General features: G+C 43.2%; 1 protein-coding gene across 1 annotated transcript in view; it reads right to left on the reverse strand.

Moving 5' to 3' along the window:
- The window catches only part of MTHFD1L (methylenetetrahydrofolate dehydrogenase (NADP+ dependent) 1 like), a 310,972-nt gene that overhangs the window by 191,327 nt on the left and 95,238 nt on the right, over positions 1-24,407 (reverse strand). The window contains exons 16-18 of the mRNA XM_077283047.1: positions 8,848-8,950; positions 7,027-7,103; positions 5,293-5,433 (exon numbers count right to left, since the gene is read on the reverse strand). Of these exons, the coding sequence (XP_077139162.1) occupies positions 5,293-5,433; positions 7,027-7,103; positions 8,848-8,950 (321 nt within the window). The remainder of the gene's footprint in view (positions 1-5,292; positions 5,434-7,026; positions 7,104-8,847; positions 8,951-24,407) is intronic.

Raw genomic sequence — 24,407 nt, forward strand, 5'->3', positions numbered from 1 at the left:
ATATACAGACATCCCCCTATATACAGACACCACTCTTATATACAGACATCCCTCTATATACAGACACCACTCCTATATACAGACATCCCTCTATATACAGACACCACTCCTATATATAGACATCCCTCTATATACAGACACCACTCTTATATACAGACATCCCTCTATATACAGACACCACTCCTATATACAGACATCCCCCTATATACAGACATCACTCCTATATACAGACATCCCTCTATATACAGACACCACTCCTATATACAGACATCCCTCTATATACAGACACCACTCCTATATACAGACAATCCCCTATATACAGACACCACTCCTATATACAGACATCCCCCTATATACAGACACCACTCTTATATACAGACATCCCTCTAAATACAGACACCACTCCTATATACAGACATCCCCCTATATACAGACTCCTATATACAGGTCAGAGTTGTGGGTCACTTACTTTTCACACACGGGGCCGGGGGGGCACTTACTTTTCACACACGGGGCCGGGGGGCACTTACTTTTCACACACGGGGCCGGGGGGCACTTACTTTTCACACACGGGGCCAAGGGGGCACTTACTTTTCACACACGGGGCCGGGGGCGCACTTACTTTTGCACACGGGGCCGGGGGCGCACTTACTTTTGCACACGGGGCCGGGGGCGCACTTACTTTTGCACATGGGGCCGGGGGCGCACTTACTTTTGCACACGGGGCCGGGGGCGCACTTACTTTTGCACACGGGTCCGGGGGCGCACTTAATTTTGCACACGGGTCCGGGGGCGCACTTACTTTTGCACAGGGGGCCGGGGGCGCACTTACTTTTGCACACGGGGCCGGGGGCGCACTTACTTTTGCACACGGGGCCGGGGGCGCACTTACTTTTGCACACGGAGCCGGGGGCGCACTTACTTCTGCACACGAGGCCGGGGGCGCCCTTACTTTTGCACACGGGGCCGGGGGCGCACTTACTTTTGCACACGGGGCCGGGGGCGCACTTACTTTTGCACACGGGGCCGGGGGCGCACTTACTTTTGCACACGGGGCCGGGGGCGCACTTACTTTTGCACACGGGGCCGGGGGCGCACTTACTTTTGCACACGGGGCCGGGGGCGCACTTTCTTTTGCACACGGGGCCGGGGGCGCTCTTACTTTTGCACACGGGGCCGGGGGCGCACTTACTTTTGCACACGGGGCCGGGGGCGCCATTACTTTTGCACACGGGGCCGGGGGCGCACTTACTTTTGCACACGGGGCCGGGGGCGCACTTACTTTTGCACACGGGGCCGGGGGCGCTCTTACTTTTGCACACGGGGCCGGGGGCGCACTTACTTTTGCACACGGGGCCGGGGGCGCCATTACTTTTGCACACGGGGCCGGGGGCGCACTTACTTTTGCACACGGGGCCGGGGGCACACTTACTTTTGCACACGGGGCCGGGGGCGCACTTATTTTTGCACACGGGGCCGGGGGCGCACTTAGTTTTGCACACGGGGCCGGGGGCGCACTTACTTTTGCACCCGGGCCGGAGGCGCACTTACTTTTGCACACGGGGCCGGGGGCGCACTTATTTTTGCACACGGGGCCGGGGGCGCACTTACTTTTGCACACGGGGCCGGGGGCGCACTTACTTTTGCACACGGGGCCGGGGGCGCACTTACTTTTGCACCCGGGGCCGGGGGCGCACTTACTTTTGCACACGGGGCCGGGGGCGCACTTACTTTTGCACACGGGGCCGGGGGCGCACTTACTTTTGCACACGGGGCCGGGGGCGCACTTACTTTTGCCATTTTGGCATTTAGGAATCCTCGGTAGCCACTTTAATCGGAGGCCGGGGACCCTCGGCCTCCGATTTGGAGGCCGGGGACCCTCGGCCTCCGATTTGGAGGCCGGGGACCCTCGGCCTCCGATTTGGAGGCCGGGGACACACGGCCTCCGATTCGGTAATTCGGTGGCCGGGGACCCTCGGCCTCCGATTTGGTGGGCGGGGCCGGGGGGGCACTTACTTTTCACACACGGGGCCGGGGGGGCACTTACTTTTCACACACGGGGCCGGGGGGGCACTTACTTTTCACACACGGGGCCGGGGGGCACTTACTTTTGACACACGGGGCCGGGGGGGCACTTACTTTTCACACACGGGGCGGGGGGCACTTACTTTTCACACACGGGGCCGGGGGGCACTTACTTTTCACACACGGGGCCGGGGGGCACTTACTTTTCACACACGGGGCCGGGGGGCACTTACTTTTGACACACGGGGCCGGGGGGGCACTTACTTTTCACACACGGGACGAGAGGGTGTCATATTCACTTTATTCTGATGTTTGACTGTGATAAATGATCATGTCCTAAAATGGACACCGTATATTTGCATAGCTGCCATCTTTGGAAGGTCAAGCTGGGGGTAATGGAAAGTTCGCCATTATTTCCTATGGGAAATTTTTTTTTTTAAATGCGATTTAAATAAAATCTACATATCGGATCGACTATAAAAGTCATAGCACACCTGTCCCCACCGAGGCCTTCGAAACGCCGCCTGAACGGGGTCTCTGCGCCGAGCGGTTCGGACCGCATTAATTGCGGAAAACGCGGAGAAGAAGAAGAATAAAATATAAGAAATCGGATTACAATATGTTGCTTGAACCTAGGAGGTTCAAGCACCATAATTAAAAATGGAGGTCTAATCATGTGCAAAAAGTACTTTATATAGTTAGATCGTACCTGCTCATTTAGCCATAGGGGTGTGCTTCTTTGGGTTCAGTCACAGTTGTTACTTCCCACACAATTTGAATGATGTTCCATGGGTTGCGCTGATGTCACTCAAATCCGCTTTGAAAAATCTTGCAATTGCGCAGTGTGTATTGTGCACGTGCGCACTGAAGCGGTGTATAGCTTATCACAGCGCATGCACAGGGTGCCGCTCGCCACAGCGCCTGTGCGGCTCCCAGCTTGACACTAAGTGCAGGATTTTTCAAAGCAGATTTGAGTGATGTCGGTGCAGCCCAGGGATCAACATTCAAATTGCGTGGGCTCCGACAACAGTGACCGAATGAAATGAGGACCCATACATATTAGACCAATGCTAGCCAAACCTGCTGATATGGTCCGACTCAAATGACAGTATAATGTGTATTAGGGGAGATGGGGGGCAAATACTCCAAGACACAGCATGTTGGACTGATTTTTATTATGTTCTTGATGTATGGTAGTAGCACGCTGAGGCCATGTGCACACGAGTATTTGGTCAGTATTTTACCTCAGTATTTCTATGACGAAACCAGGAGCGGAACAATCAGAGGAAAAGTATAATGGAAACACGTCACCACTTCTATATTTATCATCCACTCCTGATTTTGACGTAGAAATACTGAGGTAAAAAACAGTGAGGGCAACTATATTTCTTGTTAAATTAAAACATTTCTAGGTTTCGGATACTTCTAAGATAATAGGAGAGAGTTAAACAAATGTTTTCTCCCATTATATTCTATGGATCAGTGAAGTAATCTATATGTGAACAAGTGGAACAATACTTACATTTCCACACACTCTTTCAATAAACAATAGTGATGAGCGAATAAACGCGTTACTCGAGATTTCTCGAGCACGCTCGGGTGACCTCCGAGTATTTTTTTAGTGCTCAGAGATTTAGTGTTCATCGCTGCAGCTGAATGATTTACAGCTACTAGCCAGTGTACGTACATGTGGGGGTTGCCTGGTTGCTAGGGAATCCCCCACATGTAATCAAGTTGGCTAACAGATGTAAATCATGCAGCTGCTGCAAGGAAAACAATCTCCGAGCACTTACAAATACTCGGAGGACACCCCGAGCGTGCTCGAGAAATCTTGAGTAACGAGTATATTCGTTCATCACTAAAAAAAGTAAATAAATAGAAGGTGCTTTTATTAAGTACCCAAGAGTGCTTTTACTTATTAAGTTCCCCAGGGTGCTTTTACAATAGCCGGCTTGCAGTCATTTAATAGACCGCACATCATATCAGACCAAATCATCTGTAATAGATGTACAGTGTGCAGAAGCTGCCATTGTTCTAGTCTTTTATAAAGGATGACGCGCTGACGAGTATTAGGCTAGGGTCACATTGCGTTAGGCAGTCCGTTTAGCGCATAGCGCTACGGACTGCACTAACGCAATGTTCCAAAAGGGATCACGTTAGCCGATCCCGCTAGCGCAGATCCCCGATCTGCGCTAGCGAGGAACGGACCGCGAACGCTGCAAGCAGCGTTCGCGGGCCGTCACTCAAATGACGGCACATCGCTAGCGCACGCCCAATGTGGGCGGGCGCTAGCGATGCGTTCGCCATTACAGGCTATGGCGGCGTTAACAGACTACGTTACACCGCGTTATGCCGTGGTGTAACGTAGTCCGTTAAACGCGGTCACAACGCAATGTGACCCTAGCCTTATGGTTTCTCTTGCAGCCCAAAAGATGATTTCACCCGACATAGGAGCATTTTGCTCTTCAGTCGGCAGCCTGGTTAGACTGCACAATTATCAGTAAACCGAGCATTTCTAGGAACACCTGTTCACGAGAATCGTGCAGTGCAACCGGACGTTTGGTGAGTGATAAACCCTTAATAAAGGAGAGGTGAAAAGATTGAAAAGGATAACCAGAGATCGATCAAGGATGACTGCAGGAGACACAAGAAAGGCCCTGATGAAGGCTTCTCATATGTATGCATTAAGAGACTATGCACCTAGATCAGTCCCTTACGCTCCTTTCTAATAGGAAGCATTTGTTGTAGAATCTCATTACGTCCTCCAGTTGCAAAGGCTGCAGCCAGACCGCCCGGCCATCTACAGACGTGTTCACTATGCAATGTAATTACAAGAGGAAGCAGAGACGCACATCATTGGACACTAGTATTCCTAAACTGCATAGATTTCTTAGCACCAGTCTTCATTACGAGGCTTTCTCAGAAGCTGGCAAATGATCATTCCCAAGTGCAAATTAAAATTTCCCAGAGGAGCATTGCATGGCGAATAATCCTCCTTACCTTGGCATGCCAAAGCCGGCATGTTACTCCTTAGACCTCATACCCAAGGGTTAATAGTGCATGAATAAGTGAATTTGGTCATTTAGTTTTTCCACACTAACAGAGCTTATGGCAGCAAATCTTCCACTGTCTTACCAACCCTTTCTAGTGCCGAAATTTCCCCCAGATATCTCAACATAAACTTAATTAGCAAAGTCCAATGTAATATTATAATGTATAACCACAGCATGATGAAATGGAAAGAATTTAGCAGCAAATAATCCTTACTAAGTCTTCGGCTGTCACCGGCTGCCCTTTTTTGTCACTGGCTACCACCATCCTGCCGAATCTTTCCTTCATATCATGCAAGTTGTTGGTTAAGGCAAGTATGGCCATGATTTCACTTGCCACAGCAATGTCAAACTGGGTCTGGAAACAAAACAAATATTTCAAATAGTATCAGATAATCCGTTACAGTCCTAAAACCTCCCATAAAATGAAGCCATGACGATTGCACCATCAATGGTGATCATGTACATGTAACGTTATACATAAAATGTCTTCTATAAAGCCAATTTACCTTTAAATCATGATTTAAAGCACCAACTTTAAGAAATTATACCTGACAAAGTATTATAATCTGCAGCATTGCCACAATAACCGCTATAGACAATGCGTTGCTGAGAAAGGGTAGACCACCAATACTTTGGCTACACATTCGGCAACACTTCATAGCCATTTGGTATTACTTAAGCAATTAAAAGGATTATTCATTAAAAAAAACAAAACAAAAAGAGCAACAAACCACAAGTTATTCACTATTTGTATGATAGGGAACAACTTGTTGATCACTGGTACCACTAGTTTGTGGCATCACTGGTTGAACCCCCAATAACCTGGGAAACGGAATAACTTGTTTGCTTAGGAATGACTATTTAACTACTTCAGGTGTCACAACCTGTCCAGTGGGGGTGAAGCGACCTTTCATCATGGCATCTACGATTTCACACCCACTGGAGTGTCCCTGATTGATAACTCCTTAAAGGAGTTTCCCGGTATTAAAAACGTTTGTTGTATAGAAAATAAAACACACAAAACTGGGCTTTACTCATTCTCCTTGGGTCCAGTGCATAGTCTCGGTCACTCCTTCTCTGTCTGCAGTTTGGACATCACCAAAATTGCTGTGGTCAATCACTGAGCTCAGGGGTGTGCCATCTGCTACAGCAGAGCCACCGAGATAAACGATTGGCTGCAGTGCTGTCGACAAGACGTCCATGCTGCAAACAACCAAGAGAAACCGGGGCAGCGACTCCAGGACCTAGGGAGGGAGAGTAAAGCATTTTCTTTTTGTTTTTTAAAACTGCGCCTGGTAACTGGCTTTAACTGTAGGACAGCACAGGATGGAACATTGGTGGCTCAGTGGTTAGAACTACTGGCAATGAGGGTTCAAATCCCACCAAGAGCAACATAAACATGGAGTTACCATGCTCTGCCTATACATCAGTGGGTTTCCACTCACACGCAAACATCCTGATTCAAATTCTGAACTGATTATTGCTATACAGCGCTGCGTAATATGTCAGCACTATATAATATATTCCGTTGTAAGGCAACGTCTTTGGCCCAGCTAGTTCATATTTTGCAGGTGGCAGTATGTTTTAGACGTTTTCAGATAACATTAAAAGTCGTAAAGCAGCAGAAATAAGTGAGCAAAGTAAATTCTCCAGGATTAAAGTTAAGGTTTAATACCCCAGAGTAATGAAGAATCCAAACCCAGGACATTCTGGTTGAAATAATTTTACCACATTTTATATCCTTTGAAGTTATAAGTAGATTCTGGTTTACTCTGCTGCCCTAATTATAATGTGATCTTTACACATCATTCTTGAGGTCATGTGTAGAAGAGAACAGAAACCACACACACAAATGGACAGCTAAAATTAAATATAGCAGCACCACAGAAATGTATCTACAAACATGACTTTCATAACTCATTCAGAAAAACACTTGGGCCTGTCTTACCTGGCGGGAACATCCTTTTTCGGTGCTCGCTTCTCCCACCGTGATCCTTCGTAGGAATCGATCATTCGTGTCCACCACTAAGAAGTGGAGAACAAAACATTTGGAAGGGAAATAAAATGACCACGCAAAATGCAAAGGCTTAGATATGATCACATCTCATTAAGGAGGACTGGTTTGCTTTTCGGACTAGCACATTTGGTATAACCTTGTCATTACAAAGGTGGATGAGCTTTTTGTAGACTTGGGGGCCGTGCCTCACGCTTTTCCGGTATTTATAAATTGATAACTGGGCATGGCCATTCCTCTTTTTAATGGAGTGTTGGGTGGAGGAGTGACAGATCTCATTTACAATTGTGATAATTTCATATTGCGTATCTGTCTATCCCCGTCAGCAAGGCTGGCACAGATTGCTAAAGGCATGTGCCAGTGATTCGAGCCTGACCATTGAACATGGAAGTTTTGCTATAGCAGATGTCAAAAGTTACAAGTATGCCTGGCTTACTGTTCATGGCTTCTTTGGAATATAGACGCTATTAATGGTTTTTTCTTTGACCGTTTTCAGTAGCTTTTCTTAAAGGGTATCGGTCACCCCAAAAATGGCCTATAAACTAAGGCCACCTGCATCAGGGGCTTATCTACAGCATTCTGTAATGCTGTAGATAAGCCCCCGATGTATCCTGAAAGAGAAGAAATACAGGTTATATTATACTCATCCAGGGTCGGTCCCGTCCGATGGGCGTCGCAGTCCGGCGCCTCCCATGTTCATACAATGACATCCTCTTCTGGTCTTACTGCCGCGGATCCTGGGCAGGCGTACTTTATCTGCCCTATTGAAGGCAGAGCAAAGTACTGCAGGGCGCAGGCGCCAGGCCTCTCTGACCTTTCCCGGCACCTGCGCACTGCAGTACTTTGCTGTGCCCTCAACAGGGCAGATAAAGCACGCCTGCACAGGAGCAGCGGAAGGAAGACAAGAAGAGGACGTCATCGTATGAAGATAGGAGGCCCCGGACCGCGACACCCATCGGACCCGGTCCGCAGCGGGACCGCCCCTGGGTGAGTATAATATAACCTGTTTTTCTTTCTTTCAGGCTACATCGGGCGCTTATCTACAGCATTACAGAATGCTGTAGATAAGCCCCTGATGCCGGTGGCCTTAGTTTATAGGTCATTTTTGGGGTGACAGATTCCCTTTAAATTTTATTCTATCCATCACAAAATCCTAACATTTATTCATCAAAAGGGGTGCGGGCTTATACGTGAACATTGCAGACCAATCAAACTAATCAGATTCGACATACTCATTATGAATCCTAGAAAGCAGAAGCCATGATGAGAAAAAAAAAGAAAAAAACATCTAATCTTAATATCGGAAGGTTATATATTTTTCTCAAAGAACATGGAGTGCTGCCTGCTTTTGTGAAATTTATGGACTAACAACAACTGATGGACGGGTTGTTCAGGCTTTGCACCCAAAGCTAAGTATAGGATTTGTGCTGTTCCAATTTTTTTCTAATATATATATATATATATATATATATATACACATACATATATACATATATATATATATATATACACATACATATATACATATACATATATATATATATATATATATATATTATACACACACACACACACACACACACACACACAGCATGTTCTTGAATCTACAGTTCAATGTCGGTCGGGGTCCTTGGAGTCAGACCTCCAGAATCGCTCAAAACACTATACCAAAGGGCCAAAGATCAAAGCTCTCATTATTGTACGAGTTCATCGACTTTTGAAACCATACTTTATTTTATCCATCCTATGCTTTACCTCTCTGCCAGGTTATAGTAGAAGGGTCAATGTCCAAACGCACAAATCTGCTGATCTCATCAGAAGTCAACAGTCCAGGGTCTGTCTTCTGGATTCCTATTCTCTAAATAGAAAGCAAAACATGTGATGCAATATTGTTACTAAAACGCTTTGCTTTCTTGTATAGCGAGTGTTGATATTATGATGAACAGACTATGGTTAAAACAAGTGTGTATATTCAATCTCCACCTACTCAGGCTGACAGAGCAGCTTGTCCTGAGCAGTGGGAGATCTTAGGAACGACAGAGAGGAGGGACACTGAAGAACTGCCAATTAAGTTAAGTGGGCGGAGATGAAGTATAAATTTACGCACAAGATTACACAGCTATTGTGACTGATAAAAGTACATCAGTTCTCAAAGATCAATTTAATAATGTAGGCAAATTACATTGTGGAATCTGGAGGCGAATCCATTTTAAATAAGGAAGTCAGCTTATGACTAGAGATGAGTGAACATAAACTGTAAAATTCTGGATTCGTACAGGATATGTAATGTACTCGGAATACGGACTTCTCCTGGAAGTCAGTTTTACAGTTTTGGAAGAAGAGGGAGAAGGAGAGTGAGGGACGGAGAGAAATTTTCCCCATTGATTTCTATGGGGTTAGTGTTCAGGTTGAGATTCGGGTATAGTTCTGGTACTCGAACTGAACTTTGGACTAAACATCAGTTGAATCAGACAAACCCAAACTTTCACAGGTCGGTTCATCCCCACTTATGATGGATTAATAAAATGGATAGGATTATAAAATAGGGCATACAAACAAGATATTTGGCACAGGACATACTTTACGGTAGATCGCACGAGCCTACAAAAGCCAACTAAAACAGTGCAAACATAAGTCTGTGGGTCCATACTGTACCTCATATAATGCCTCAGATGTTACACAACATTAAAGATTTGGAAAAAATAAAAATCTGCACGCAAACATTTGCATGTTGAACTGCATTATTTTTGTTTGTTTGAATATTTTAGTGTGGCATCTGCTTTTTGCAATAACCCATTCTTTCATTCACACCCCACATCCGATCACTGGCTTGTTCTTGTCATCTACACCTCAAAACATTTCTAGAATTCACCCTTTTCTTACTTTTGACTCTGCAAAAACTCTTACCGTAGCTCTTAATCATGCTCGTCTGGACTACTGTATTGTAACTCTCTACTAATCGTTCTCCCTCTTACCAAACTCTCCCCTCTCTCTTGAATGATGCAGCCAGGATCATATTCCTCACCAACCGTTACACTGATTCCTCTACCCTATACCAGTCATTGCACTGGTTACCCATCCAATTCAGAGTTCAATATTAACCCCTTCCCGACATGTGACGGTATAGTACGTCACATGTCGGGACCCCCGCTTTGATGTGCGCTCCGGCGGTGAGCGCACATCAAAGTCGCGACATGTCAGCTGTTTTTTACAGCTGACATGTGCGCGCAATAGCGGCGGGTGAAATCGCGATCACCCGCCGCTATTAACTAGTTAAATGCCGCTGTCAAACTCAGACAGCGGCATTTAACTACCGCATCCGGCCGTGCGGCCGGATATGAGCGCATCGCCGACCCCCGTCACATGATCGGGGGTCGGCGATGTGTCAGGAAGGTAACCATAGAGGTCCTTGAGACCTCTATGGTTACTGATTGCCGGTGGCTGTGAGCGCCACCCTGTGGTCGGCGCTCACAGCACACCTGCAAATCTGCTGTGTAGCAGCGATCTTATGATCACTGCTGCATAGCAGAGCCGATCGGGTTGTGCCTGCTTCTAGCCTCCCATGGAGGCTATAGAAGCATGGCAAAAGTAAAAAAAAAAAGTTTTTAAAAATGTGAAAAAAATAAAAAAAATATAAAAGTTTAAATCACCCCCCTTTCGCCCCAATCAAAATAAATCAATAAAAAAAAAACCCAACCTACACATATTTGGTATCGCCGCGTTCAGAATCGCCCGATCTATCAATAAAAAAAAAGCATTAACCTGATCGCTAAATGGCGTAATGAGAAAAAAATTCGAAACGCCAGATTTACGTTTTTTTGGTCGCCACGACATTGCATTAAAATGCAATAACGGGCGATCAAAAGAACGTATCTACACCAAAATGCTATCATTAAAAACGCCAGCTCGGCACGCAAAAAATAAGCCCTCACCTGACCCCAGATCACGAAAAATGGAGACGCTACGAGTATCGGAAAATGGCGCAATTTTGTTTTGTTTTGTTTTTTGCAAAGTTTGGAATTTTTTTTCACCACTTAGGTGAAAAATAACCTAGTCATGTTAGGTGTCTATAAACTCGTAGTGACCTGGAGAATCATAATGGCAGGTCAGTTTTAGCATTTAGTGAACCTAGCAAAATAGGCAAGCAAAAAACAAGTGTGGGATTGCACTTTTTTTGCAATTTCACTGCACTTGGAATTTTTTTCCCGTTTTCTAGTACACGACATGCTAAAACCAATGATGTCGTTCAAAAGTACAACTCGTCCCGCAAAAAATAAGCCCTCACATGGCCAAATTGACGGAAAAATAAAAAAGTTATGGCTCTGGGAAGGAGGGTAGCGAAAAACGAAAATGGAAAAACGGAAAAAGCTCCGGGGGTGAAGGGGTTAACTTATCACTCTCAACCACAAAGCGCTCCACGGTTTAGCACCAGCCTATATCTCCCCCTTGTCTCAGTCTACCACCCTTCCCGTGCCCTCCATTGTGCTAATGACCTAAAATTAACATCCTCAATAATCCGAACCTCCCACTCCCGCCTCCAAGATTTCTCATATGCTGCACCAATTCTTTGTAATGCACTACACAGGACAATTCAATTAATCCCCAATACCCACAGTTTTAAGCGTGCACTGAAAACGCATTTCCTCAGAATGGTCTACTGCCTCAACATATTTATCTAACTATCCCTGTGTTTCCCATAAAAAATTTTCTTCAAAACCAGGACCTTTGTATCATTTGTCCTCACACCCTTTATGCATGTAACAGCCCTCTGTGTCTATACTTTTTCACCTATTGGTTGGTTACCGGTTCATGCAGCCATCTATTAAATTGATGGCTGGACCGTACAATTCAAGCAATTGTTACCATCGCCTTTCGTGTCCCCTTATTTCCTCATAGATTGTAAGCTAGCGGTCAGGGTCCTCATTCCTCTTGGTGTCTGTTGATTTATGGTTATGTAATGTCTTATTTTTATGTACAAGTCCCTTCTAAAATGTAAAGTGCTGCAGAAGATGTTGGCACTATAGAAATAAAATTATTATTATTAACCAATTGCATGTGAGGCTGATCAATGAGTGGAACAGGCTGCCATGACAGGTGGTGAGTTCTCCTTCAAAGAAAGTCTTCAAACAGAGGCTGGACAAACGTCTGTCTGAGATGGTTTAGTGAATCCTACTTTGAGCAGTGGGTGGGACTCGATGACCCTTGAGGTTCCATCCAACTCTAACATTCTATGATTCTATGATTGGGCAAGTTTGATCTCTGATCAAAAATGGAGGTTTTGTGTGTTTTTTTTTTTTTTTTTAATTACTCGCAGATACAAAGTCTAAAGAAAAAAAAAAAAAAACACACACACACACACACACACACATCACCCATCACCCATCACCCTAAAACAGATTTACAAAAATCCAGAGGGAAAAAAAACCCCAATTTTTAAAACATTCAATTCTGCTTGAAAAACAAATGTTTTTGACTGAAGGGGAGAGACGGAGTGTGCACATCCCCTAAAATGATTCATTGAAATACAGCAAACTATTCCAAATTTGTCTTGCACGATAATTTTTAGTGAATGCAGAACTAAAGGTTAAGACAAAATATGTAGCCTGATTTCATCCAACAAAGAAATTGATTAAGGTACAGGAAAAGTAAAACTCTTGTGTATTTCTAGTATTCCCAAATCTCCAAGTTCACTAGGTAAGATCAACAAATCAGCGCACATTTCATTGAGAGAGGTAGAAGGACTTTCTGACATACCGCACACATGGAGCGAGTTTTGGACTGCGCCAGCACTATTTTTGCTAAGGATTAGAAAGCATGGTACTTCAGAAAGAAAGCATCAACTTCCAGCCTGGCGATGATTAATATTTCTCTCACTAGAAAATTCGTCCTAATGTATAGTGTCCCTTCCTTATTTAATAAAATCCATATGTAAAAACACATACTCTTAAAATATTAGACATCCAGAAATCAAAGTCCTGAATTTCCATTATTTAAAGGACATATGGTTCAGATAAGGAAAAAAAATAAACCAAGCTGAAATGGAAGACAACTTCCTGGAAGACTTGGAGGAACAATATCTTGAAATGCCCAAGTATTGTAGATATACCGTATTTTCATATTCCTGACCGTTTCACCAATAATCCCACATATAATCGTGATACAACAGAATAATTTAGACATAGACAGACCTAGACTGTTTATAATACACAGACGCCATTTCAACAAGTACAAAGTGGCACCAGTCGCCCATGTCCACTATCTTGATGGGGCCATGTGATTGGGGCATCTAAGAACGCTTGATGTATGTGCCAGGAGCAGACACTGGGGAGGGAACCACAAATCACAGGTGGACAGACTGAGTGGGAAAAGGGAATGTAAGTATCTCTTTAAAGGGAGTCTGCTACCTGGTTTTTGCCACTTAATTTGAGAGCAGTATGACATAGTGACAGAGACTCTGATTCCAGCAATGTGTCACTGGGCTGCTTGCTGTAGTTTTGCCAAATTCCTACTGATAAAACAATGATTTATCACTATAGAACTTGTAAATCTGCTACCATGTAGTTCTTCATATTCATGAGTTCTGTGAAACCTCACCCTCAACACTGATTGGCAGCTTTCTGTGTACACTGTGCATAGGAAGAAAGCTGCCAATCAGAGGTGTGGGCGGGCTTATACAGAGCTCTGCATTTAGAGAATTAGAAGATCTGCCACAGATAAAACAAGGATTTAATTAAAACAGCAGCAAGTAGTCCAGTAAGTGATACATTGTTGGAATCAGCGTCTGTCTGTATATCATGATGCTCTCAGTTTAGGTAGTAAAAACCTGGTGACCAATTCCCTCTAAAAATGTTATCGCTTAGCCAGCTGCTTTAGGTGGTCATCGATTCACAAAATTTGTTTATGCTTAAACCCTTTCTGACATCAGACATAATAATCCGCCCCTGTGCCCTGAGCCTATTTGACCACTGACGGATTATTACGTCTGCGCGATCGCCAGTGCACACGGGTAGCGTGCGGGCGATCGCCGTTGGGTGTCAGCTGATTCTGACAGCTGACACTAGTCACTAAGTGCCAGGCACTTTAACAACCAAAATGCAGCTGACAGCTGCTCTGCCTTTGGATTGGAGACAACACAGCGTGAAGCAGGATCCCGATTGTTACCATGGTAACCGGATGTCATCATGACAACATCCGGGTCACCAAAGCTAGAAAACATGCTGATCATGCGCAGTGCACGATCAGCAAGTCTGTCAGTGCACAGCTGACAATTTCTATAGCATGGGGATGCTACTGCATCCCCATGCTGTAGAAGTGATCAGCCTGCAAAAAATGATTGTCCCATAGTGAGATACAGAAAAAGTAAAAAAAAATAATAAATAAATATATATACCGTATATATCTCCAACGTAGAAAATGAAAGAACGGCACCAGGGTCATATGCGCTATTTTATATGGTGGATCCATAAGTTAGACCAGCGTAAAGTTTTGCAAAATGTCGGGTAATAGGTGCTCAGCATAAAACAATCAATGAATTAAATGGAAGTTGAAGAAGAAACGCCGCACTCACCCTTTTGCATTGATTTCGTAGTCTTTATTACGCCATTAAAGGTGTCCACTTTCCTCTCCCCGCACCCCTCGGAATACCTGCCGCTCCCATGGACTGAATTAGTTTAAACCTTTAATGGTGTAATAAGGTCTACGAAATCAATGCAAAAGCGTGAGGGCCGCATTTCTTCTTCAACTTCCATTAATATTTGTTATATATTAAATATATACAGGTCCTTCTCAAAAAATTAGCATATAGTGTTAAATTTCATTATTTACCATAATGTAATGATTACAATTAAACTTTCATATATTATAGATTCATTATCCACCAACTGAAATTTGTCAGGTCTTTTATTGTTTTAATACTGATAATTTTGGCATACAACTCCTGATAACCCAAAAAACCTGTCTCAATAAATTAGCATATCAAGAAAAGGTTCTCTAAATGACCTATTTCCCTAATCTTCTGAATCAACTAATTAACTCTAAACACATGTAAAAGATACCTGAGGCTTTTAAAAACTCCCTGCCTGGTTCATTACTCAAAACCCCCATCATGGGTAAGACTAGCGACCTGACAGATGTCAAGAAGGCCATCATTGACACCCTCAAGCAAGAGGGTAAGACCCAGAAAGAAATTTCTCAACAAATAGGCTGTTCCCAGAGTGCTGTATCAAGGCACCTCAATGGTAAGTCTGTTGGAAGGAAACAATGTGGCAGAAAACGCTGTACAACGAGAAGAGGTGACCGGAACCTGAGGAAGATTGTGGAGAAGGACTGATTCCAGACCTTGGGGAACCTGAGGAAGCAGTGGACTGAGTCTGGTGTGGAAACATCCAGAGCCACCGTGCACAGGCGTGTGCAGGAAATGGGCAACAGGTGCCGCATTCCCCAGGTAAAGCCACTGGGCTACAGAGAAGCAGCACTGGACTGTTGCTAAGTGGTCCCAAGTACTTTTTTCTGATGAAAGCAAATTTTGCATGTCATTCGGAAATCAAGGTGCCAGAGTCTGGAGGAAGACCGGGGAGAAGGAAATGCCAAAATGCCTGAAGTCCAGTGTCAAGTACCCACAGTCAGTGATGGTGTGGGGTGCCATGTCAGCTGCTGGTGTTGGTCCACTGTGTTTCATCAAGGGCAGGGTCAATGCAGCTAGCTATCAGGAGATTTTGGAGCACTTCATGCTTCCATCGGCTGAAATGCTTTATGGAGATGAAGATTTCATTTTTCAGCACGACCTGGCACCTGCTCACAGTGCCAAAACCACTGGTAAATGGTTTACTGACCATGGTATTACTGTGCTCAATTGGCCTGCCAACTCTCCTGACCTGAACCCCATAGAGAATCTGTGGGATATTGTGAAGAGAAAGTTGAGAGACGCAAGACCCAACACTCTGGATGAGCTTAAGGCCGCTATTGAAGCATCCTGGGCCTCCATAACATCTCAGCAGTGTCACAGGCTGATTGCCTCCATGCCACGCCGCATTGAAGCAGTCATTTCTGCCAAAGGATTCCCGACCAAGTATTGAGTGCATAACTGAACATTATTATTTGATGGTTTTTTTGTTTGGTATTAAAAAACACTTTTATTTGATTGGTCGGGTGAAATATGCTAATTTATTGAGACAGGTTTTTTGGGTTATCAGGAGTTGTATGCCAAAATCATCAGTATTAAAACAATAAAAGACCTGACAAATTTCAGTTGGTGGATAATGAATCTATAATATATGAAAGTTTAATTGTAATCATTACATTATGGTAAATAATGAAATTTAACACTATATGCTAATTTTTTGAGAAGGACCTGTATATGTACACATATTTGGTATCGCCGCATCCGCAACGACCCGACATATAAAACTGTGCCACTAGTTAACCCCTTTAGTGAACACCATAAAAAATAAATATAAAAAAGGCAAAAACAATGCTTAATCATGCCGCCGAACAAAATGTAGAATAAAATGCAATCAAAAAGACGGATAGAAATAAACATCGTACAGCTGAAAATGTAATTTTATCCCGCAAAAAAAAAAGCCACCATACAGCTCCATAAGTTAGCAAATATAAAAAAAAGTTATAACTGTCACAATAAAGGGATGCAAAAATAATTATTTTTTCTATAAAATACTTTTCATTGTGTAAAAGCGGCAAAACATACGAAAACAATATAAATGAGGTATCACTGTAATCGCACTGACCCGAAGAATAGAACTGCCTTATCAATTTTACCAAACGCGGAATGGCATAACCCTCTTCCCCAGCACCAAAAAAAAGAAATTCCTGAATTGCTGTTTATTTTCATTCTGCCTCCCAAATGTCAGAATAGAAAGTGATCAAAAAATGTCATGTGCACAAAAATGGTACCAATAAAAACATCAACTCGTCCCGCAAAAACAAGTCATAACATGACTGTTAGCCAAAATAAGGAAAATGTATAGCTCTCAAAATGTGGTGATGCAAAAACTATTTTTTGCGATAAAAAGCGTTTTTTAGTGTGTGACAGCTGTCAAACATAAAAACCCGCTATAAATCTGGTAACGCTGTGCTTGCACCGACTCGAAAAATAAAGTCGCCTAATCACTTATGCCGCACAAGGAATGGCGTAAAAAATAAAGAAAACCAAATTTTCACCTACTGTTGCTTTTCTCATCCAGCCTCCCAAAGATCGCAGTAAGGCTCGATGCACATTCATTCTGCGCTGAGCACTTACATCGGGGTTTCCATGTAAATATCTGAAATATGTGATTCAGATGAAACCTCTGGCTGAAGATTCCTTATAATGAGGCAGATGGAGGCACTGTGGATGGCGTCTGACATGTGATCCAGCAGTGTCCGTCTTTTTAGGATGGCATAAAAGTGCTGTAGACACAGTTTTGTGCAGTTCTGAAAAGAAGGACACTGCTGAACAGAGGCCAGACGGAGTCTAGAGTAAGGCCGGCGTCACACTCAGCGTATGAAATTACGGTCCATTTTTTACGGCCGTAATACGCAGAAATGTTCCCAAAATAGTGATCCGTATGTCATCCGTAGGCAGGGTGTGGCAGCGTATTTTGCGCATGTCGTCCTCCATATGTAATCCGTATGGCATCCATGCTGCGATATTTTCTCGCAGGCTTGCAAAACCGACATCTAATGGATTTATGTGCTCAAATGTTCGTTAAAACATATATTACAGTATCTCTCTCTCTCTATAATCATTGAGATAGATATATAATTCAGCGCTAGATAGCATAAAAGCCGGTAATTCAATTGCCGGCTTTTGCTATCTCCTTCCCGAACCCGACATGATATGAGACATGGTTTTCATACAGTAAACCATCTCATATCCCTTTTTTTTTTTTTTGCATATTCCACACTACTAATGTTAGTGCAAAATTTGGGCCCTCTAGCTATTAAATTAAAGGTTAAATCGCGGAAAAAATTGGCGTGGGCTCCCGCGCAATTTTCTCCGCCAGAGTGGTAAAGCCAGTGACTGAGGGCAGATATTAATAGCCTAGAGAGGGTCCATGGTTATTGCCCCCCCCCCTGGCTAAAAACATCTGCCCCTGCCCCTGGAAGATGCGCCTATTCTGGCATTTGGCCACTCTTCCCACTCCCGTGTCGAGGTGGGATATGGGGTAATGAAGGGTTAATGTCACCTTGCTATTGTAAGGCGACATTAACCCAGGTTAATAATGGAGAGGCGTCAATTATGACACCTATCCATTATTAATCCAATAGTAAGAAATGGTTAATAAAACACACATTATTACAAAGTACTTTAATGAAATAAAGACACAGGGTGTTGTAATATTTTATTAGACTCTTAATCCACCTGAAGACCCTCGTTCTGTAAAAAAGGAAAAATAAAAAAAACAACAATATCCCATACCTTCCGTTGTTCAGGTCACGTCCCACGATGTAAATCCATCTGAAGGGATTAAATCATTTTACACCCAGGAACTCTGCTAATGCAGTGCTCATGGTTGTAAAACCCCGGGGAATGAATGGAAAGCAGGGGAATGTCCTGTAGTTACCTTGAGTCGCGGTGATGCGCCCTCTGCTGGATGTCCTCATATGAACTCGAGCGTGGGAAAAATTCCCAGGCTCGAGTTCATATGAGGACATCCAGCAGAGGGCGCATCACCGCGACTCAAGGTAACTACAGGACATTCCCCTGCACTCCATTCATTCCCCTTATTTTTACAACCACGAGCACAGCTGCTTTAGCAGAGCTCCTGGGTGTAAAATGATTTAACCCCTTCAGATGGATTTACATCGTGGGACGTGACCAGAACGACGGAAGGTATGGGATATTGTTGATTTTTTATTTTTCCTTCTTTACAGAACGAGGGTATTCAGGTGGATTAAGAGTCTAATAAAATATTACAACACCCTGTGTCTTTATTTCATTAAAGTACTTTGTTATGTGTGTGTGTTTTATTAACCATTTCGTACTATTGGATTAATAATGGATAGGTGTCATAATTATTATTATCCATTATTAACCTGGCTTAATGTCATCCTACAATAGCAAGGTGACATTAACCCTTCATTACCCCATATCCCACAGCTACACGGGAGTGGGAAGAGTGGCCAAGTGCCAGAATAGGCGCATCTTCCAGATGTGCCTTTTCTGGGGTGGCTGGGGGCAGATGTTTGTAGCCAGGGGGGGCCAATAACCGTGGACCCTCTCTAGGCTATTAATATCGGTCCTCAGTCACTGGCTTTACCACTCTGGTGGAGAAAATTGCGCGGGAGCCCATGTCAATTTATTCCGCGATTTAACCCTTTAATTTAATAGCTAGATCGCCCAAATTTTGCACATACACACTACTAACATTAGTAGTGTGGAATATGCAAAAAAAAAAGGGATATGAGATGGTTTACTGTATGTAAACCATGTCTCATATCCTGTCGGGTTTGTGAAGGAGAAATGAAAAGCCGGCAATTGAATTACCGGCTTTTGATATCTAGCGCTGTATGAAATATATATATATATATATACCTATTCTATGTGTAGACATTTATTCTACCTATTCTATTTTATTCTGTCAGTGTGATTTTACTGTACACCGCACTGAATTGCCGGCTTTTCTCTATAACACCGATGCATATTTCTCGCAAGTCACACTGCTGGTCCGTGTGTAATCCATATTTTTCTCGCCCCCACAGACTTTCATTGGCAGATTTTTTGCGCAATACGGTGACAAACGCAGCATGCTGCGATTTTCTACGGCTGTACAAGACCGTATAATACGGATCAGTAAAATACGGCAGATAGGAGCTGGGCCATAGAGAATCATTGTACCGTATGCAATCCGTATTTTCTGCACCTCTCATACGTCCGTAAAACACGCTAGTGTGACGCCGGCCTAACTCTCCTGCCTAATTATAGTGAATGGATCCCTCGAGGGTTTCATCTGAATCACGTCAGAGATTTAGATGGAAACCCCAAAGTAAGTGCTCAGAGTAGAGCACCGGATAAACGTGATCCCAAACGTTATGTAAAATGTTCCCAATAAAAGCTTCAACTCCATCCATAAAAAAAGCAAATCCCCACTCAGGTCTGTCATCTATTAATGGAAATATAGGGGGCTTCCACGTTACTGGTAGTGCAAAGGCTCTGCAAAAGCAAAATGGCTCCTCACCCGCCAAAAGAAATTCAGCAAATTCTGCGTTCTCAAATCCAAATGCCCCCTTTCTTCTGAGTCCCAGTGTGCCTAAACCACATGAAGCGTCCACGTTTGGCATTTCTGAAGCGATGAGAGCCCGCCTAACTTAACGGGTGTATGCCTCCTGAAGCACGGGCTGGTCATAACGTACAGGTGACTACAGCAGCAGTTTGCAATTTTCACTCGGCAACATTGATTGCTGCCTGCTTCTGGAAAACAGCCATGGAGTCAAAGTAGTAACACCACCTGTAAATGCGGTCACATGAGAGGGGATTCTGCTCTTCTAGCACTAATGCAGTCACTGAGGTATATGATATGGGTATCAAAATTCAACGTTTCGGCTATATCATAAGCCTTTATCAAGAGATACCTAAATGTAAAATAAAATGACATAGAATCATATTCCATACATCACAAAATTAGAATAGAACAATAAAGTATATACATACACAATTGTATAGCAAAACTTGAGATAAGTAACAATGATTCAATGATTCATAGATACAGAACTCTATCATACATATAGAGAACACAGATGATTGCTGTCAAAAACAAGTCACCTAAATGAATATGGTGAATATCGCAGAAGATTTTATATAAAAATCATATGAAAAAATAATATTATTGCATCTTCAGGTAGCTGCAAAAACTAAAATAATAAGTGTCAAGAGACAGAGATTAAGAGCCCAATCTGACACTGCCAAAAACCAGAAGGTGAATCAGAAAATAAACAAAGTGAAGTCCGTCATACAGCAAATACCCGATAACATCACAAGAGAAGTGTGATTCTTAGTGCTAGATAACATCGTGTTGCTAAAGGCGGTAAAGTATATTGCTTGAAAGATCCGGAATATGGTACAACCAAATAAAGTCCTCGATGCTAACATTCACCAAATAAAAAGCGTGATCTTACCCTAAACAATGGATTCGGGTGCTTGCAGAGGTCCGGAGTGGGGTGTCAGGGTACCGTCAGACAGTGAAATTTTCATCGCTACGACGGCACGATTCGTGACGTTCTAGCGATATCGTTACGATATCGCTGTGTCTGACACGCTACTGCGATCAGACATCACGCTGAGAATCGTACGTCGTAGCAGATCGTTTGGAACTTTCTTTCGTCGCTTGATCACCCGCTGACATCGCTGGATCGTTGTGTGCGACACCGATCCAGCGATGTGTTCGCTTGTAACCAGGGTAAACATCGGGTAACTAAGCGCAGGGCCGTGCTTAGTAACCCGATGTTTACCCTGGTTACCAGCGTAAACGTAAAAAAAACAAACAGTACATACTTACATTCCGGTGTCTGTCCTCCGGCGTCTCAGCTTCTCTGCACTGTGAGCGCCTGCCGGCCGGAAAGCGAGCACAGCGGTGACGTCACCGCTCTGCTTTCCGGCTATGGTGCTTACACAGTGCAGAGAAGCACAGCGCCGGGGGACAGACACCGGAATGTAAGTATGTACTGTTTGTTTTTTTTTACGTTTACGCTGGTAACCAGGGTAAACATCGGGTTACTAAGCGCGGCCCTGCGCTTAGTAAACCGATGTTTACCCTGGTTACCCGGGGACTTCGGCATCGCTCCAGCGCCGTGATTGCAAAGTGTGACCGCAGTCTACGACGCTGGAGCGATAACACAGGTCAACAAAAAAAAAAATTTTTTTCTGGTGTCCAAAATATTTTAATGAATTTGGGGTATTTTTGGGGTGCTGATTCTGAATATGTCATCAGTTTTGCCAGATTGGCTCAAGTTTTTGAGATTTTTGGTATCTTATTTATAGCACTTGTTGGTAAATGCGACGCATCATCTCATTAATTTCTTTGGATTAGTACTTGAACTGAGCAGTTCTCAATATAGTTTTGTGTTAATTAGTGTTCTAAAAGTTTGTTCATAGCTTGATTTTTGCACTAACTTTATGTTGTTGTCTGTTTTCCAGTGAAAAGCATGAACTCATCAAGAAGAAGTTGTCTTAACGATCCAGACTCATTCTGTTACATTTGTGGTGAATACACACTGCCAAAACATAGAAGAAACATAACAGACTTCGTAAAAAAAGTGTATTTTGCCTATTTTGGGGTTATGCTTGGGGACCAAGACAAGTTTTGGGCACCACACATAGTGTGCAAAGCATGTATCGAATTATTACGAAAATGGAGCAAAGGACAAAGAAAAAGCTTCAAATTTGGTGTTCCAAGGGTGTGGAGAGAGCCAAAAAATCATCATGATGACTGTTATTTCTGTGCAGTGCAAGTGCAAGGATTCAATAAGCATAAGAAACGAAAATGGGAGTAACATGGAATCTGCAAGAAGGCCTGTCCCTCATTGTGAAGATGTGCCTGTACCTGTGTTTACCATAAATAACAGTCATCATGATGATTTTTTGGCTCTCTCCACACCATTGGAACACCAAATTTGAAGCTTTTTCTTTGTCCTTTGCTCCATTTTCGTAATAATTCGATACATGCTTTGCACACTATGTGTGGTGCCCAAAACTTGTCTTGGTCCCCAAGCATAACCCCAAAATAGGCAAAATACACTTTTTTTACGAAGTCTGTTATGTTTCTTCTATGTTTTGGCAGTGTGTATTCACCACAAATGTAACAGAATGAGTCTGGATCGTTAAGACAACTTCTTCTTGATGAGTTCATGCTTTTCACTGGAAAACAGACAACAACATAAAGTTAGTGCAAAAATCAAGCTATGAACAAACTTTTAGAACACTAATTAACACAAAACTATATTGAGAACTGCTCAGTTCAAGTACTAATCCAAAGAAATTAATGAGATGATGCGTCGCATTTACCAACAAGTGCTATAAATAAGATACCAAAAATCTCAAAAACTTGAGCCAATCTGGCAAAACTGATGACATATTCAGAATCAGCACCCCAAAAATACCCTAAATTCGATGAAATATCTTTGGCACCAAAAATGCTGTTGACCAGTGTAATCATACGACGCTGCGACGTCACGGATCGTGTCGTCGTAGCGATGAAAATGGCACTGTGTGACGGTACCCTCAGGACGCTAAAACATGCGTTCTCTTATACAGCCCAAAAGAGCCGGTTATGTGAGTACTTCCGGGTGACAGTGTGAAGTGCGAGTGCGCGGCTAATAAGCCGAAAGGAGCCGAGCGCCGCCGAAAAAAGCCGAGTAACCCGGCAGATCATGTGACTCTCCCATTTACTAGATCAGCGAGGATCAGCGCCTGTCTGTAAAAAAGAGGAAAAACAAGAAACACAATAAGAAAAATATTGTTATATCTGCCGCTTACATTATAACGTGCACAATACTCAATTATATTTAAGACAGAGCAATAAAAAATAAATAAATAATAAAATAAAATAAATAATGATAGATATACCATATCTGTATTTCTGTAATATGTAATGAATGTTATAAAGGACCATGACTAAAATAAAGAATAGGGATGGATAGTATCGGGTCTATGTAGATAAAGTCACGTAATGCATAACCTCATATTCCCTATTGAGACCAAATGGAGAAAGAGTTTGTAATTTGTGAATCCAGTAAGATTCCCGTACCTTTAATTTTTCTATTCTATTACCACCCCTTCTCATAGGGGGTATCCAATCAATAACTTGATATCTGAGTTGGGCAATTGTATGATTATTTTGGTCAAAATGAGCAGGAACCGGGAGAAGAGTACGCCTACATCGAATTGTAGATTTGTGCTGGGAGATACGGTCCCGGATATGTTGGGTGGTTTCACCCACATATCCGAGACCGCATGGACACTTAATCAAATATATAACGAATGATGAGTCACACGTAAAATGTCCTTTTATAGGAAATCTTTGTCCAGATCGTGGATGAGTAAATGAATCCCCCTTCATCACATTAGAGCACTGTAGACATCCCAAACAAGGAAATGTCCCATTACGTGGGGTACTGAAATTCACCAAAGATCTAGAAGAGCCCACATCAGCCCTTACTAAAAAATTCCTCAGATTGTTGGATCTCTTATCACAAAACATAGGTCTGGTGTTGAATTCGGAATAGTAGGATACGAGTTTTGTAAAATGTTCCAATGTTTCAATATACATTGTTGAATGCGTTGCTTAAAAGGATGAAAGACACTAACGAAGGCAATTCTAGGA

This window comes from Ranitomeya variabilis, chromosome 2, assembly GCF_051348905.1.
Source record: "Ranitomeya variabilis isolate aRanVar5 chromosome 2, aRanVar5.hap1, whole genome shotgun sequence".
Taxonomy (NCBI): domain Eukaryota; kingdom Metazoa; phylum Chordata; class Amphibia; order Anura; family Dendrobatidae; genus Ranitomeya; species Ranitomeya variabilis.